The sequence below is a fragment of the Gigantopelta aegis genome, chromosome 9, assembly GCF_016097555.1.
Source record: "Gigantopelta aegis isolate Gae_Host chromosome 9, Gae_host_genome, whole genome shotgun sequence".
Lineage (NCBI taxonomy): Eukaryota > Metazoa > Mollusca > Gastropoda > Neomphalida > Peltospiridae > Gigantopelta > Gigantopelta aegis.
Window position 1 is genome coordinate 3,266,640 of NC_054707.1, and position 14,635 is coordinate 3,281,274.

A 14,635-nucleotide genomic window follows, 5' to 3' on the forward strand; every position below is an offset into this window, starting at 1 on the left:
CAAATATACTTCCATTTTAATATCTTCATTTAAAAATAACTCTGTTAATATGTTATTTGTTCAAATAATTTTATGTTAATTTTTTTATTTTACAAACATTAGTATTTTATTGTGAGATTAAAAACCCTTGAGCGGAAGTGGAACCCCTTTCTACTTCCTTTTTGCAAGTGTCGGAGACTCGTGGATGCGTAAAGTTAGCGTTTGCTTATTATTTGCCTCGGTTGGATATAAAATAAAAGTAATTAACACAAATATTGTTCATATGAACCTCTTTCAAGTCTTTTAATTGCTTTATTCATTTTTATTTTTAGAATGCCTCCACAAAAAGGACCGGTTCAGTCTGTTCAAGTGTATGGCAGAAAGGTTTGTAACGCACCATCACTGGGTATCAGGCGATCTCGTGGGTCATTAATTACCGTCGTACCTAGCAAATACACGAGTCGTGAACTCTGCGCGTTACAGATGATTTAAAAAAGAATGCAGTAACCAAATGTTAGTGACAGATCACTGGTGGTGGGGTAACCCGAGTACTCTGACTGTAAGAGAGCTATTGTCCGAACCAAATTGTTAACAACTACAAAAAATTACTCTCCTACCTTTAATTGCCGGGAAAAATATCCGCCCGGTCCCCCCTTCCCCTAACCCTAACCTTAACTCCAACCCTAACCCTCACCCTAACTAAAAATAATAATGGAGGGGAACGGGCAGATATTATACCAATTGCCATGATTAGATTTCCTCCAAAGTTTGTCCAGACACAAATTGCAAAAAAACACACTACAAATATACAGATTCCACACACGAGACTGCAACGATGTCACCGATATTGTCTTTGCTGAGATTGCATAGGGAAAAATACATGCAGTTTTCTGCCGTCTGCCTAGTTACGGTATTGTAACGGAAACTTTCGCCTACGTCTCGGTTACCGTTACGGGATATGGATGCTATTTCTTCGTAGCGGCACGTTTCCCGGCAATATTATCGCCTGTTTTGTTCAAATAAAGTTGTAGTTGTATACATATTTAAGTTTCTTCACGACTGACACGCATCAGGCGCCATAAAGATGTCTTATGTATTGGTAAGCCCTTAAAATTCGCAATGTACAATATCGTCTGGCTATTTTTATCCCTTGACAACCATGTTGGTTGTAAGTAGTTTTCTCCGCTATCTTCTTCGGAGCACCGCAGAAACTGCGTCGAGTAATATATATATTTGTTTTTTTTACTTACCTAAAACTATTTATTAACTGTAGGTATTTTAAAATCATATACTGTCCGAGATGAGCTCATGAGAAATATTTGGCGATCACTAATAGTACGGTCGACGACGGTCACTTTTCGCACCCTTATTTTGGCTTTGTACACAATAAATATCCTACAGTAATGTCACTTGAAATCCATATTTCGTAAATAGTACAGTTTTTTTAATCACAAGATTTTCTTCAGAGTGAAGTGCATTGGTAATGTTAAAAAACAAAAAAAAAAACATTCTATAGCAATTTTGCATTGAAATGTTTCCAGCGTTCTTAAAACGGAAACGTCATTCACCCAGTTTATTGTTCTTGTAAAGAGATGTAAAGTGACGTCATGCAAAAAAAAAAAAAAAATTATCTATATTATTACAATGCTTCGCCACATTAAAATAAAAACTGGTCTACTTACCTTGACCTCTGTCAAAAAAGTTCCGAGAGCAGACAATGCAGTTTAAATGTCGGTATGTTTTTATTTTTCATAATTTTAGACAAACTATTAAGTTTAAGTTTTAAAAGATAAATAAATAAAATACATTTCGTCAAATATATCATAAAAACAAAAAGTAGATTATATATTTTTATGTATGGATATTTCACATTCTCACGAGATTCTCGTATTATCTGTCATGGCTGCCGAAGAACGCTTTTAGTCTTGATAATTGTTAATCTGCATTATATTAATTATATTTGCAACAACAATTAATTTAATATATATCAACGATATCGAGTAAGTGTTTCCAACAAAGTATGAATGTTTTTTCACAGAACACTGAAGTTTGTTTTTGCTACACATGGGGTATATGCCTCATCTCGTAGCGCTGAACAGAAGACCGTGTCGATGCCAGCGCTACGTTATCGTATCTACCGTCTGCCATGTTGCTTGTTTATGGAATACTCTTCAAGAGGGGTGAAAGCCTCTAAAGTATGTGACACGATTACTATGAAATCGATGATCTCTAGTGGCATGGGCGTACATAGGATTTTGAAAATGGGGGTTCCAAAATAGAGGATTTTGAAAAAGGGGGTTCCAAAATAGATTGCAGAGATATTGGGCATATATTTCTATGTTGAATAAATATAATAATGTCAGATATATCAAATTATAAAAAAAGCAATTTCGGGGGGGGGGGTTGTTTCGGTCGAACCCATCGAAACCCCCCCCCCCCCCCCCCATTTACGCCCATGAGTGGTATCATTAAAATAATAATAATAATAATAATTTAAAAAAATAATATGTCATCACGTTTGCTTTTATATCATAACATGTTAAGACGTTGTTAGATTAAGTCCTATCCTTTCACCCCTCTTGAAGAATATTCCATAAAAAGTCAAAATGGCAGCTGATACAAAATTACATGCTTTTTTCCCTATGCGCTCTCAGCGAAGTCGATATAGGTGACATGGTTATCATCTGGTATGTGGAATCTGTGTCACTGTAATGGTTTTTTCAAGATTTGTGTCTGGACAAACTTTTGAGGAAATCTAACGGCAATTAAAGGTAGGAGTCTAAGGAGAGTAATTGTTCGTAGTTAACAATTTGGTTCAGACAATAGACGGACATAAATACGCTCTCATTACTGTGATTACAGTCAGAGACCAACCTATGTATTTTTTTTGCAATTCCTGACAACCAAAAAGTTGGCAAAGATTCCCGCTCTAATACCACACCAATCCTATGTTTGACGTCAAATACCGTTACATCGATCATTTTCGAGTTAACTGATAAAAAAAATCCACATATTAATCACTAATACACATACTACAGAAAGAAATCCGACAGCACCCACTTTCAGCTACGCTTCGTGACACTCCGTCGCCATAATTACAAAGCTTGGCGAACTATTTCGAGATGTAGATCACGTGATTGCCCACTGGGCAATTCCGCCTAGTAGACGGAATGGCTGAGTGGGCGATCATGTGATGCAACGTCACGATATAGGTCGGCGAACTTAGAAATCTGCTGTATAAGACTAAACTAATGCTGTAATTGTTCATGTAGGCCTATCTCAGTATCTGCAGTTCTTGAACACGGACCTATTCCTCCTAACTCAAAAACCAAACTATTTAGGAAGCACTCTAATAATAAAACATTTGAAAAAAGGTTTGGAAAGAATTCCGAATGCTGGAATTCTTGCAATTAAGTTTGAACCCAGAAAGACTGGTATGTGCTATCCTGTGGGATGGTACATATAAAAGATTGGATCCTTTGAGCTACTGAAATTGCCGGAATTATCAAATGTTTGACATCCAGTAGCCGATAATTAATAAATCAATGTGCCCTAGTGGTGTTTTCTTTGCAAATAATTTTTATAAAAGTGCTGATTGTTGTTTTTGCCAGTACCAGGGTAATTGATGACTGAATGAATTTTGATTATTAATAATTACGTAGGTCAAAATTGGTCTTGCTTCAATATCTTTTAGGACAACTCATCTGAATTCCCCATAGCTCGAGTCAAAGTAACTTGCCAGGGCTTCTAGATTATGGTAGCCCCACTCCCATGGCTAATGATATTCAGTTTTGGGCTAGTAACTAACTACTATTGCTGTGACAGACGGCTAGTGAAAAAAAGGTCAAATGTTGCAGTAAAGTCTATTTTGTAAATATGAATATCCTGCTCCAATCCCACAGCAATTTTTAAAGGAATTGCAATGAGTGAAACAGTCCACCGATGGCAATTTTGAGCCTACCTATGGCAATAGTTTTAAAAGTGACATTTGCAGCAAATTAACCTGACTGAAAGGCTATTTTATTATATGTAGACATCTTTTAAATGTGCAAATGTTAAATATTGGCAGATAATGTACACCAGGTGTATACACTTCACCATTGTTGAGAAGCTAAAGTTACCGATGGCACAAAAGTGCCATCGGAGATGCTCTCTACCTACGGCAATTTATATCTCAACGACGGCAATTGCTGCCGGTGCCGCAGTTAAGTTTGAGCCCTGCAGTTGTGTGAAATGTGGAAGCCTGTAGTTGTCGGTTTGGGCCAGTTGACTAGTTTGGGAGCGGCTGGTGCTTGTAGTTCAGTTATCCTTACCATTATAGAATATAAACTTGTGTAATATGATATGAACTTTATATAAAACATACTCCTCTTCCAGAAAACTGCAACAGCTGTAGCTCACTGTAAGCATGGAAATGGTCTAGTAAAAGTGAACGGACGCCCACTTGATGAGTTGGAACCTCAGCTGCTCAGAGCAAAGGTACTAACATGTACATTCAGGGTTTACGTTTAACCTGGGTTAAATTTAGGGTTTAGAAAATCATACAGTAATGTCAAAATGTTAACTTTAAAAAAAAAGTAGGCAAAAATATTTGGGTATGGCGCCATACCAGTTTTACCCTCTGGCAAAACCCCTGACCATTACTAAATAATGTTGTTGCTTTGTATAAAAATTAGCAATTGGGCAGGGGTGAGCCCTGGGTTTATGAATTATCTATGTGGTGATTATTTCAGTTGGGGGGGGGTGGGGGGGGGGGGTGTTTTCGCCTTGTTCCATCTTTAAGTTGCTTTTGGTGAACAGCATCTTAAACCATTCATATTTGGTGTATGACAGCATTCACAAATATATATTGATGTTTTTCTTTCCACCCTTTTATTCATTTATTTTTGTCAACTGGTTGTCTTTTATATTGTCAGTTTTTGCTTAACGTTGACTCATTTTACAGGTATGGTCAATGCTTCAGACTGACAGAGCAAGAGTCGGCTGCCATTCAAAATATACCATATGATTTCTGATAATTGGGTTGGCAGCCAGCTTTTGCTTTCCATCTTAAAGTATACAGCTGATGGAAGTAATATCAATACCAGTGTTCTAAAATTGCTTCTTGATTCGTAGCTTTTGCTTCAAATTCATAATTTTAAAATGAATAAACTTTTATATTTTGTTGGAATTATCATGAACAGTACCCCTTACTAATTATTATAAACGATTTCAAATGCATTCACATATGGTTTGTTTTTGTTTTCAGCTTCAAGAGCCAATTATGCTTCTGGGTAAAGAAAGATTTGCAGGCATCGACATCAGAGTGAGAGTTCGGGGTGGTGGCCATGTCGCACAGATCTATGGTAAGTGGAAGATCCTTTGATGTTCTCGTATTTACTTGTTTTCTCACCTAGGATTGATCCCCGCCAGTATACCCATTGGGCTATTTCTCGTTTCAGCCAGTGCTCCACAACTGGTGTAAAAAAGGCTGTGGTATTTACTATCCTCTCAATGGGGTGGTGCATATAAAAGATCCCTTGCTGCTAATCGAAAATAGTAGTCCATGAAGTGGCGACAGCAGGTTTCCTCTCTCAGTATCTGTGTGGTCCATAACCATATGTCTGACGTCATATAAACCGTAAATACAGTGTGTTGAGTGCGTTGTTAAATAAAACATTTCTTTCTTCTAAGTTTTCTCACTGGCTGAACACTAATGGAGTGTGGCACCAGGCAAAATTCACCCACAAATAAAATAGAAATTAATTTTAAGCTTTTACTGCAAAAATATCTTATTATAAGAAAAAAAATAAAGTTCTGTCAAATTCATGAATAGTTTAAAAACGTTTTGCTGGTATTTTAACCTTCTGAGTACTGCAGGCGAGATATCTCGCCCGACGTTACGTCAGTCGATATACTGTACACTGTATGCAGTGCATTCCCCAATTCATATTTCCCGCCGTTTTGCATACGACACTCACCGGAAACGGAAATGTAATTAAAGAAAAAAGATTATTTTTTTCAAAATGGTGGCTTTTGTTTTGATTTTTTCAATTGAAAATACCTTGAAATTTTGAGTTAAAAAAGTGGTTTTCGGCAAGTATTTTCTCTTGACAACAATGGCGGCACGTCGCGGTCATTTTCAAGGATCGATAGCTGATTGTGACAGCTAATTTGATAATAAATTTGATCGTTTTACCAACAACGAAAATTACCAAATATTGCAATATGAATCGTAGTTCAGGTTTAAAAAAAAATTCTGGTCAGAAAACCACTGTTATCGGGAATAATGGACATAAATACTGGACAGCTGGCCACAAATGCCCGTAAGTAAGGGGTTGTAGACAATTTTTAGAATCTTCTCTTCCATAAATGCTAAACCTTGACACATGGAAAACTAAATTTGTAAGTTTGGTCACTGTGGGTCTGAAGGGTAGGGCCTACAAGGAAAACATTTAATTTTTTTTTTATTTTTTTTAAATCTTATTTTCTCTAGAAATTCTACAGTTGAATGGTCTTCTGATAGTAAAAGAGGCGGGATGTAGCCCAGTGGTAAAGCACACTCGATGAGCAGTCAGTCTGGGATTGATCCCTGTCAGTGGACCCATTGGGCTATTTCTCGTTCCAGCCAGTGCACCACAACTGGTATATCAAAGGTCATGGTATGTACTACCCTGTCTGTGGGATGGTGCATATAAAAGATCCCTTGCTGCTAATCGAAAAGAGTAGCCCATGAAATGGCGACAGTGGGTTTCCTCTCAATATCTATGTGGTCCTTAACCATATGTCTGACCCCATATAACCATAAATAAAATGTGCTGAGTGCATCATTAAATAAAAAAATTCTTTCGTTTCTTTCTTGTATGTAAAAGTCAATACATGATTTATCAAAGTTGTGGATTTCAATATTGGCCCCCTGATAGTGGCTGAGGGGGGTTGATTTTATTTTTATTATTCCCAGCTGTTTGTTTACAGTTAAAACAACACATGCCAAGGATAAAACATGGGCTGTGTACATAAAAATAATAAAGCAATACAATATAATTTACGGTACTGGCTTCTGCCCCCACCCCTGTGTGTGTCGGTCTGTGTCTTAAATCAATCAATCAATCTGTGTATCCATCTCTCTTGCACACACATACAAAATAAACACATTTTATCCTTTTCTGTGAACGACATACATAAATATTGAAAGGTTGATGTTAGCACTTGGCCAAGAGAAGTAGATAGAAATAATAATAATATTAATAAATTCTTTATTTAGTGAGGGTTACACAATTAACAAAAGCTAATCTTCCCTGAGGCCCTCAGGTACAAACAATACAGAATTACAATACATACATTTATGAACAAATAGAAAATACATATATGGCAGGGTGCAATTTGTTTTTAAATTTTGATTAGCAGTTTTTCCTACTGGATGAAGAATTGAATAGCAACTACTGGATTTTGATTAGCACTTTTATAAAATAAGTAAAAATTAATAAAACACATTCTTTTCATTAAAAATGCTTGTTTTTATTGAATGTACAGACTTACAATTGTATTGTGTGTTGCTTAACACGAAATAAAAAAAAGTACAGAACTGTACATGTGATTGACCATCACTATCACTTGTTTAGTTGAACAACCATATATGTCAGAAATAATAATCACCAGTGGTCACACTTGGTCATCTACCTTATTCTTAGTGATGTTTAGTCTTTCTTTATCTTCTTCCTTGGCCCATATGGTTCCACATTTGGATGGCGTCTTTTGGAGAAGAATCTCCTTGCATGTGGAGTGGGATCAAACAATCCAGGTTCGACGCCCTCAAGATCAATACGTAACAAATGACAAAGAGTGTCATTTGTCAAACGAGAGCGCCAGTCGGTCTTCACCCTATTCACAGCTGAGAAGCCTCTCTCCACTTTCGCATTTGAAACTGGATAGATCCTCAAGATCTTAATGACGTATGAAATTTGGGTACTTGTCCGCACGGGTTGTCAGAATTGAACTCCAGATATCCTTGTAGGTTAGGTGCCTCATATTATCATTCCAAAATATCTTCATTTGGCCCCATTCATTTAGGATCTCCTCCACATCCACATTGTTTCTCTCAAGGAGAACTTTAAACTGGTCGATGAATATAGCGATTTCAGCATTTCCAAATTCCATCAGATCATCTTTGATTGAAGGCCACAACAATGTGTCCAGCAGTTTCAAAGCCGAGAAATGAGTGTGACTCATGCCATGTTTTAAATCTACAAAATGCTTATCAACACAGTCTTTAAGTTTCTGCACTAATGTCTGTCTCGTTGATTCAAAATTTGCTAAACCCTGAGCAACATGTGTAAGCTATACCTTTTGGAAATAAACATCAGGTGTTAGTGCTTGGCCATCAGCTGCACTCTGAGCATCATCTTCAATGTCTGATTCAGGATTTAAAGTATCAGGTAGGGATGATCCAGCCGCAGCAAGAAGATCTGTTAAACCCGATTTAAATTTCTGACTCGCATCCACACTTTTGGTGCCCAAGCTATCCAAAGTGGTGCACGTTCTATGTAGTGTGGCTATAGCTTCGATAAAGTCTATGCTGTTTCCTTGAAGATACAAAGACAACTTTGACAGAGGCTCCAGAATTTCAGACAAAAGCAGAAGTGTGGCAACAAACTGGAATTTCTTTATTTTGGTTAAATAACCTTTTATCTTTGCTTTGTCTTCACCTTTCGTTGACGAATCCTCTGCCAGATTCCCCATATGGCCTGTTATTACATTATATGATTTCAGCAAGGTAGCACACGCACGCCGCTTGAACTGTACCCATCGTGTACCATTAGCCCTATCTGGTTTGTTGACGGTCTCATCTAAAATCTCAGCCAATTCTCTTAGCTCACGTAATCTTTTTGGACTGGACTGATAGAACTTGTAAAGACTAGCATGTCTGTGACATCCTTTATCATCGTCCCAGTAAAGGCATCTTTTGCAGCCAACTATAAACGGTGGTTTAGGCAATGAATGCTGACCAGCCATGGCATGTCATTTTCACCCTTTAGTAATCCGGCCAATCCATCTTTTTGACCCATGTTCACGTTGGCGCCATCCGCCATGAAACCAATCATACGTTTGTTAAAGTCTGCAAGTCCCGCCTCCTGCAGCACCTTTTCTATGCAGTGTTTGATGCCATAGCCTCTAGCATTTTCAACACTGGTAAGGGATAAGAAGTTAAATTCCACCTCGGCAGTATCAGGGTTGTTGAATCGACAGTATATCATTTCATTTTCGGTGACATGTTTATCAATATTGCGAAGTAATTACTCGCGCGAAGTTTTATCAATAGCTCCTCTTTCATACCCTCGCCAATTATAGTAGTGAATTCACTGCATTTTACATCATTCTGATAGGCTGTCCCAACATCAACACCATGCTTTCTCTTCAATTCCGCGATATGTTGAAATTTGGAGAATGGCAGCTCATGTTTTGCTAACATGTAAGCGATATCAATTAATTTGCACGTCCTTTCTTCTTCTAAAGTTTTTGAACTGGTAGTTGATCGGCCAATAGGAGTTGATTTATATATCTGATCTAAAGTGAGAACTTGGGGGGATTTCAGCGCGCATGCCTTCTTGTGTGGTTCCAATTGGGAATGTTTTACGACATTGTCTTTTTTCATTGCTGTTCCAGTCATACCTTCGATTGAAGCCCGTGAAAAATTCCTCATTTGGTTAATCTTTCCCTCGTATTCAGTGCATACGGAACACGTGATTTTAATTACATGTTTTTGATCTTGGAAGCATTCGTATTGTAGCCATTTTGACCCAGGATCCAGATCCTTTTTCCACCCCTCAACAGTTGAACGTTTCAAACCCTTCGCCATGGTCACTCAATCACGTGCACATGTTTACGGGCAAACCCGATCGACACAGCGAATCAACCTAAAAAACCTAAAAATATAATGTTTTCGATCGACGAAAGAAGTAACGTTCTAATCTACCGATTTTTAAACCAATATAACTTTTAGCCTAAATTAGGTTGTTGATTGTTCGCTTATGAAAACGTTTGGTGGAATTTTATTTGCTGTTAGTTTCGATATAGGCATCAATGTCATGGTCGCTCGCAAATTAAGGGACCCCGATGACGTAGAAACTAGTACCGTACAGTGCTACGTCACTGTTCTTGTCAAAATATCGAACAACCTCCGCGTATTCGACAGTATTTTCTAATCAAAATACTGGCACACACTTGCAGGTGGTTGATCGAGATTTTTATTTTATTTTAAAGCCAACCACGTTTTATCATTGGCGAATCATTTTTTCCGTCGCGATCTCGGAAAATCGACAACCATAAGGCATAAGCAAATTTTTTCACCCACGATCTCTATATATTTTTATCGCAGATCGAGGCCGTAACGCCACTTATAAAACCACTGAAAACTAGGCTAGGCGCTAATTCAGTTTGGCTGCAAAAAATATGCATCGCAAACTGCTAATCATTGTTAGAATATTGTATCGCGATCGCAAGATTATGCATCGCATTTTGCGATGCGAACCCGGTCATTTTGCAGCCTGTATGGCAATAAACATATGTACAAATGATATTATTTTAGAAAATATTTCTTGAGTCTATATTTAAAAACAGCAGTATTTGGCGATGATCGGATAGCTTTAGGTAATTGATTCCAAAGTACTGGTCCAGAGTAACTGAAAGCATGTTTAAATAAAGACATTTTAGGTTTTGGAATTAATAGATTTCTATCCTCTACATTTCGAAGGTTGTAGGGATTGTTTTCTCCAACATATATTAATAAGTTTGAAAGATAGTTTGGGGCTTCATTGTATAGACATCTATAAATTTGTAAACATTTGTGATAGTGGATTCGTGTTTCCATTGTCATCCATTTTAACTGTTTAAATAGTGGGGCAGATGGAGTAATAGGATCTACATCTAATATCATCCTTGCAGCTCTCTTTTGCAGTTTTAGTAAACGTTCTAATCCATCCTGATTAGTTTCCCCAAATTACACAGCAGTAATCGATGAGTGGTAAAATATACCGATTGTAGAAAAGTTTTCTTGCATCTAAATTTAAATGCCTAATGATTTTCGATAACAGATACAGATGTTTAAAATCAAGGAACACACATGTTTAACCTGATTTGTCCTTTTAAAATTATTATCAACTTTAATTCCTAAAAGTTTTTCACAATCAGTGTGTTGCAGACGTTCTGAATTTATTATAAGAGAAATATCATTTTGGATTTTAACTTTTTGTCTTGTTCCTATAGTCATATATTTGGTCTTTTTTGTGTTTATGAACATTTTATTATAGGAACACCATTTTTCTACACTATTCAGTTTATCTTGAATTTGAGTAACAGTTTTCCCTGACATGAACATTGTTGAATCATCTGCATACATACTTGTGGTTCAATGTATAGTGGAAGATCATTTATGTACAGTATAAAGAGAAGAGGTCCTAGTATGGAACACCATAAATAATGGATTTAGGTTCTGATGTTGCCATTCCTATAGTGACTTGCTGTGTCCTGTTAGTTAAATAAGATTGGAACAAGTTAAGAGAATTCCCTTTGCCGCCATAAATGTTTAACTTTTGAATCAGAATTGAATGGTCTACAACATCAAAAGCTTTTTTGAAATCAAGAAATATGACTCCATTTAGATTTCCTTCATTCATTTCATGTAACCATTTATCAGTTATATCAATAAGTGCTGTTTGGCATGAGTGTTTTGGTCTAAAACCTGATTGAGATGAGTGTAAAAGGTTAAATTTTGTTAAGTAATCATAAAATTGCTTGGAGATACGTTTTTCTGTTAATTTGGACAGCGTTGGCAATACAGCCATTGGCCTATAATTTGTAGCTTCAGTTTTGTCACCAGACTTGAAAATTGGAGTAACTTTAGCATTTTAAAAACATTGTGGATAAATACCACTGTCTATTATTTTGTTAAAAATAAATGTTAACGAAGAAGCAATTGCCAAGGCACCTAACTTAAGTATTCGTGGACCTAAGTTGTCATCTCCGGATGATTTATTGATATTTAAGTTCTTAAGCTCATTATAAAGAAATGCATATATAAAATAATTAAAACTACTAGACCCTTTCCAACTAAATTTGGTGGGAATTTTGTCATTCTGGACACACACACAATTTGGTCATTCTGAGTCCGGTAGGTGGTGTCAACAATTTACTCAGGAGCCTCATGTTTTTGTTTAATGTTTTCCAAATGCCATAATTGAGTGCAATGTTTGTAAGCTGTTTTGTGTTTTTAATAATGGCAAATGTGTCTTGCAAGTAGCTTAATTGTTGTTATACATGTGATGATATATCTTGTCCATTGTAAATAAAATAAATGCATTTTGCATTTCAGCTATCAGACAAGCCATCTCAAAAGCTGTTGTAGCATATTACCAGAAATGTAAGTATATACAGTAGTATAAACCAGATTTATTCCGGGGCGGGACATAGCCCAGTTGTAAAGCATTTGCTTGATGCGCGGTCGGTCTAGGATCGATCCCCGTCGGTGGACCCTCTCTCAATATTTGTGTGCTCCTTAACCATATGTCCGACGCCATATAACCATAAATAAAAATGTCCTTCCTTCCAGATTTATTTCAGTTGTTAAAAAGAATTTCAAAGTCTGAAAAGGGTCTTGTTTCAGTTGATTCATATTGGAGGTAATTCTTTTTGTTGAGAATTATTCAGTTATAGTAACTGATTTTATACTGGGGTTTTATTTTTTAATGAAATGTTGAGAATTTACAGTAATTTCTGAAGACTGACAAATTTTTATTTAAAAAATGATCGAAATATATAGCTTGTGAAACTGATTATCCAGAAACATGCATTTTGACCTGTGCTTTCTATCTTAAGAACATTATTAGTATTGGTTAGAATAATAATCTGTTGTTGGGGAAGCGTTCACTTGATGCGTGGTCGGTCTAGCATCGATCCCCAGCAGTGGACCCATTGGACTATTTCTCATTCCAGCCAGTGCTCCACAACTGGTGTAATAAAGGTCGTGGAATGGTGCATATAAAAGATCTCTTGCTACTAATTGAAAAGAGTAGCCTGTGAACAGGCGACAGCAGGTTTCTTCTCTCATTATCTGTGTGGTCAGACGCTATATAACCGTATTGAGTGCGTCGTTAAATGAAACATTTCCTTTCCTGTTGGTCGTATTTGTTACAAAGTTGGGGTGACTTGTAACTCGGTGGTAGATTGCTTACCTCATGTGGCCCAGTGGTTAAGGGCTCGCTTGATGCACAGTCAATCTAAAATCGATTTCTGTCAATGGGCCCATTCAGCTATTTCTTGTTCCAACGAGTGTTTCACAACTGGTTAAGGCCATGGTATGTACTATCATGTCTCTGGGGTGCTGCATATAAAATTGTATCCTTTAATTTACCGAAATGTTAGGGTACATAATTTTACCCTTCGTACCCTCTGAGGTGTCGTTAAATAAGTATTATTTTTCTTTTGTTTGAACAGATGTTGACGAGGCAACTAAGAAAGAGATCAAGGACATCCTGATCCAGTACGACAGGACTCTGTTGGTTGCCGACCCAAGACGCTGCGAGCCCAAGAAGTTTGGTGGACCTGGAGCACGTGCCAGATACCAGAAGTCCTACCGTTAAAATGTGAAAATATCCAAATAAAAAAACAAACATTCTGGGATTTTAAAAGAGTCTCTTTTCTGTGTCTGAAAATGTTATGCACATTGTTTTTAAATGTTTCTAGGGGTGTCCGGAGTATTCTCCCCCATAAACTTTGCGCCCTCGATTTTTACTTACTTCCCACCGTGCCGTAGAGTGATGTATTGAATACATGATGATGACATCCATCATCAAGTGGGCATCAAAAAAAGTTACGCCAGCCAGAATGATTGGTCTTGCTGCATCTCACATGAGATGTTTGAATCTAATTCTGTTGGGACACATTGGGTTTGTCCAATCCCAACCAATGCCTCATGACTGGTGTGTGCTGTCCTGTCTGGGGGAATTGCATGTAAAATATTTTGTTGATAATATTTGGGGGGGGGGGGGGGGGGAGGATCTAGGTTTCCTCCTAGGTTGAACAATTTCAAAATGATTGACATCCAATAGCCAATGATAAGTAATAGTAATGTGTTCCAGTGGTGGTGTTAAATAAACCTGGAAAAGTTAACATAAAATACCACTTGCAACTAGTGTTCCATTGGTCTAACAGGAGGCGTGCGACGATCCAGTGGTAAAGTGCTTGCTTTGTGCGTGGTCTGTTTAGGATTGATCCCTGTTCACCTCATTGGGCTATTTCTCGTTCCAGCCAGTGCTCTACACCTGTTGTAACAAAGGCTGTGGTATGTACTATTCTGTCTGTGGGATGCTGCAAAATATATATTCTGGGAAGGAGGTCCTGCTGTTATGTGTGCTACAGGCCACGTGGATCCTTATTCCAGCTCTGGACTGATACTAGGTATATCAAAGGTTATGATGTGTGCTGTCCTATATATGGGAAAGTACATATAAAAGATCTCTTGCTGTTAATACAAAAACTGTACATGTCAGAATTACCAAATGTTTGACATCCAACAGTCAATGATGACTTGATCAATGTGCTCTATTGGTGTCGTTAAACTTCTCTCTGTCAGGACTGAGCAGCTGAGAATTAGATTATGCACAAAAACAACTACCATACCGGG

The 14,635-nt window shown here is 37.3% G+C and overlaps 1 protein-coding gene across 1 annotated transcript; it reads left to right on the plus strand.

The window, feature by feature from the left end:
- The first annotated feature begins 94 nt into the window (after window positions 1–94).
- Window positions 95–13,627, plus strand: LOC121382181 (40S ribosomal protein S16). Its single transcript, XM_041511704.1, has 6 exons — window positions 95–193; window positions 312–363; window positions 4,357–4,458; window positions 5,228–5,324; window positions 12,326–12,373; window positions 13,447–13,627. The coding sequence occupies exons 2-6, from the start codon at window positions 313–315 to the stop codon at window positions 13,590–13,592; spliced, it is 444 nt and encodes a 147-aa protein (XP_041367638.1). The 5' UTR covers window positions 95–193; window position 312; the 3' UTR covers window positions 13,593–13,627.
- Window positions 13,628–14,635: the final 1,008 nt, after the last annotated feature.

Excerpts from the sequence above, each read along its gene's own strand:
- LOC121382181 (XM_041511704.1), top strand. The coding sequence starts at position 313 with ATGCCTCCACAAAAAGGACCGGTTCAGTCTGTTCAAGTGTATGGCAGA. Across the intron at positions 4,459-5,227 it reads CTCAGCTGCTCAGAGCAAAG|CTTCAAGAGCCAATTATGCT; the intron begins GTACTAACATGT and ends TTTTGTTTTCAG. Across the intron at positions 12,374-13,446 it reads TGTAGCATATTACCAGAAAT|ATGTTGACGAGGCAACTAAG; the intron begins GTAAGTATATAC and ends TTGTTTGAACAG.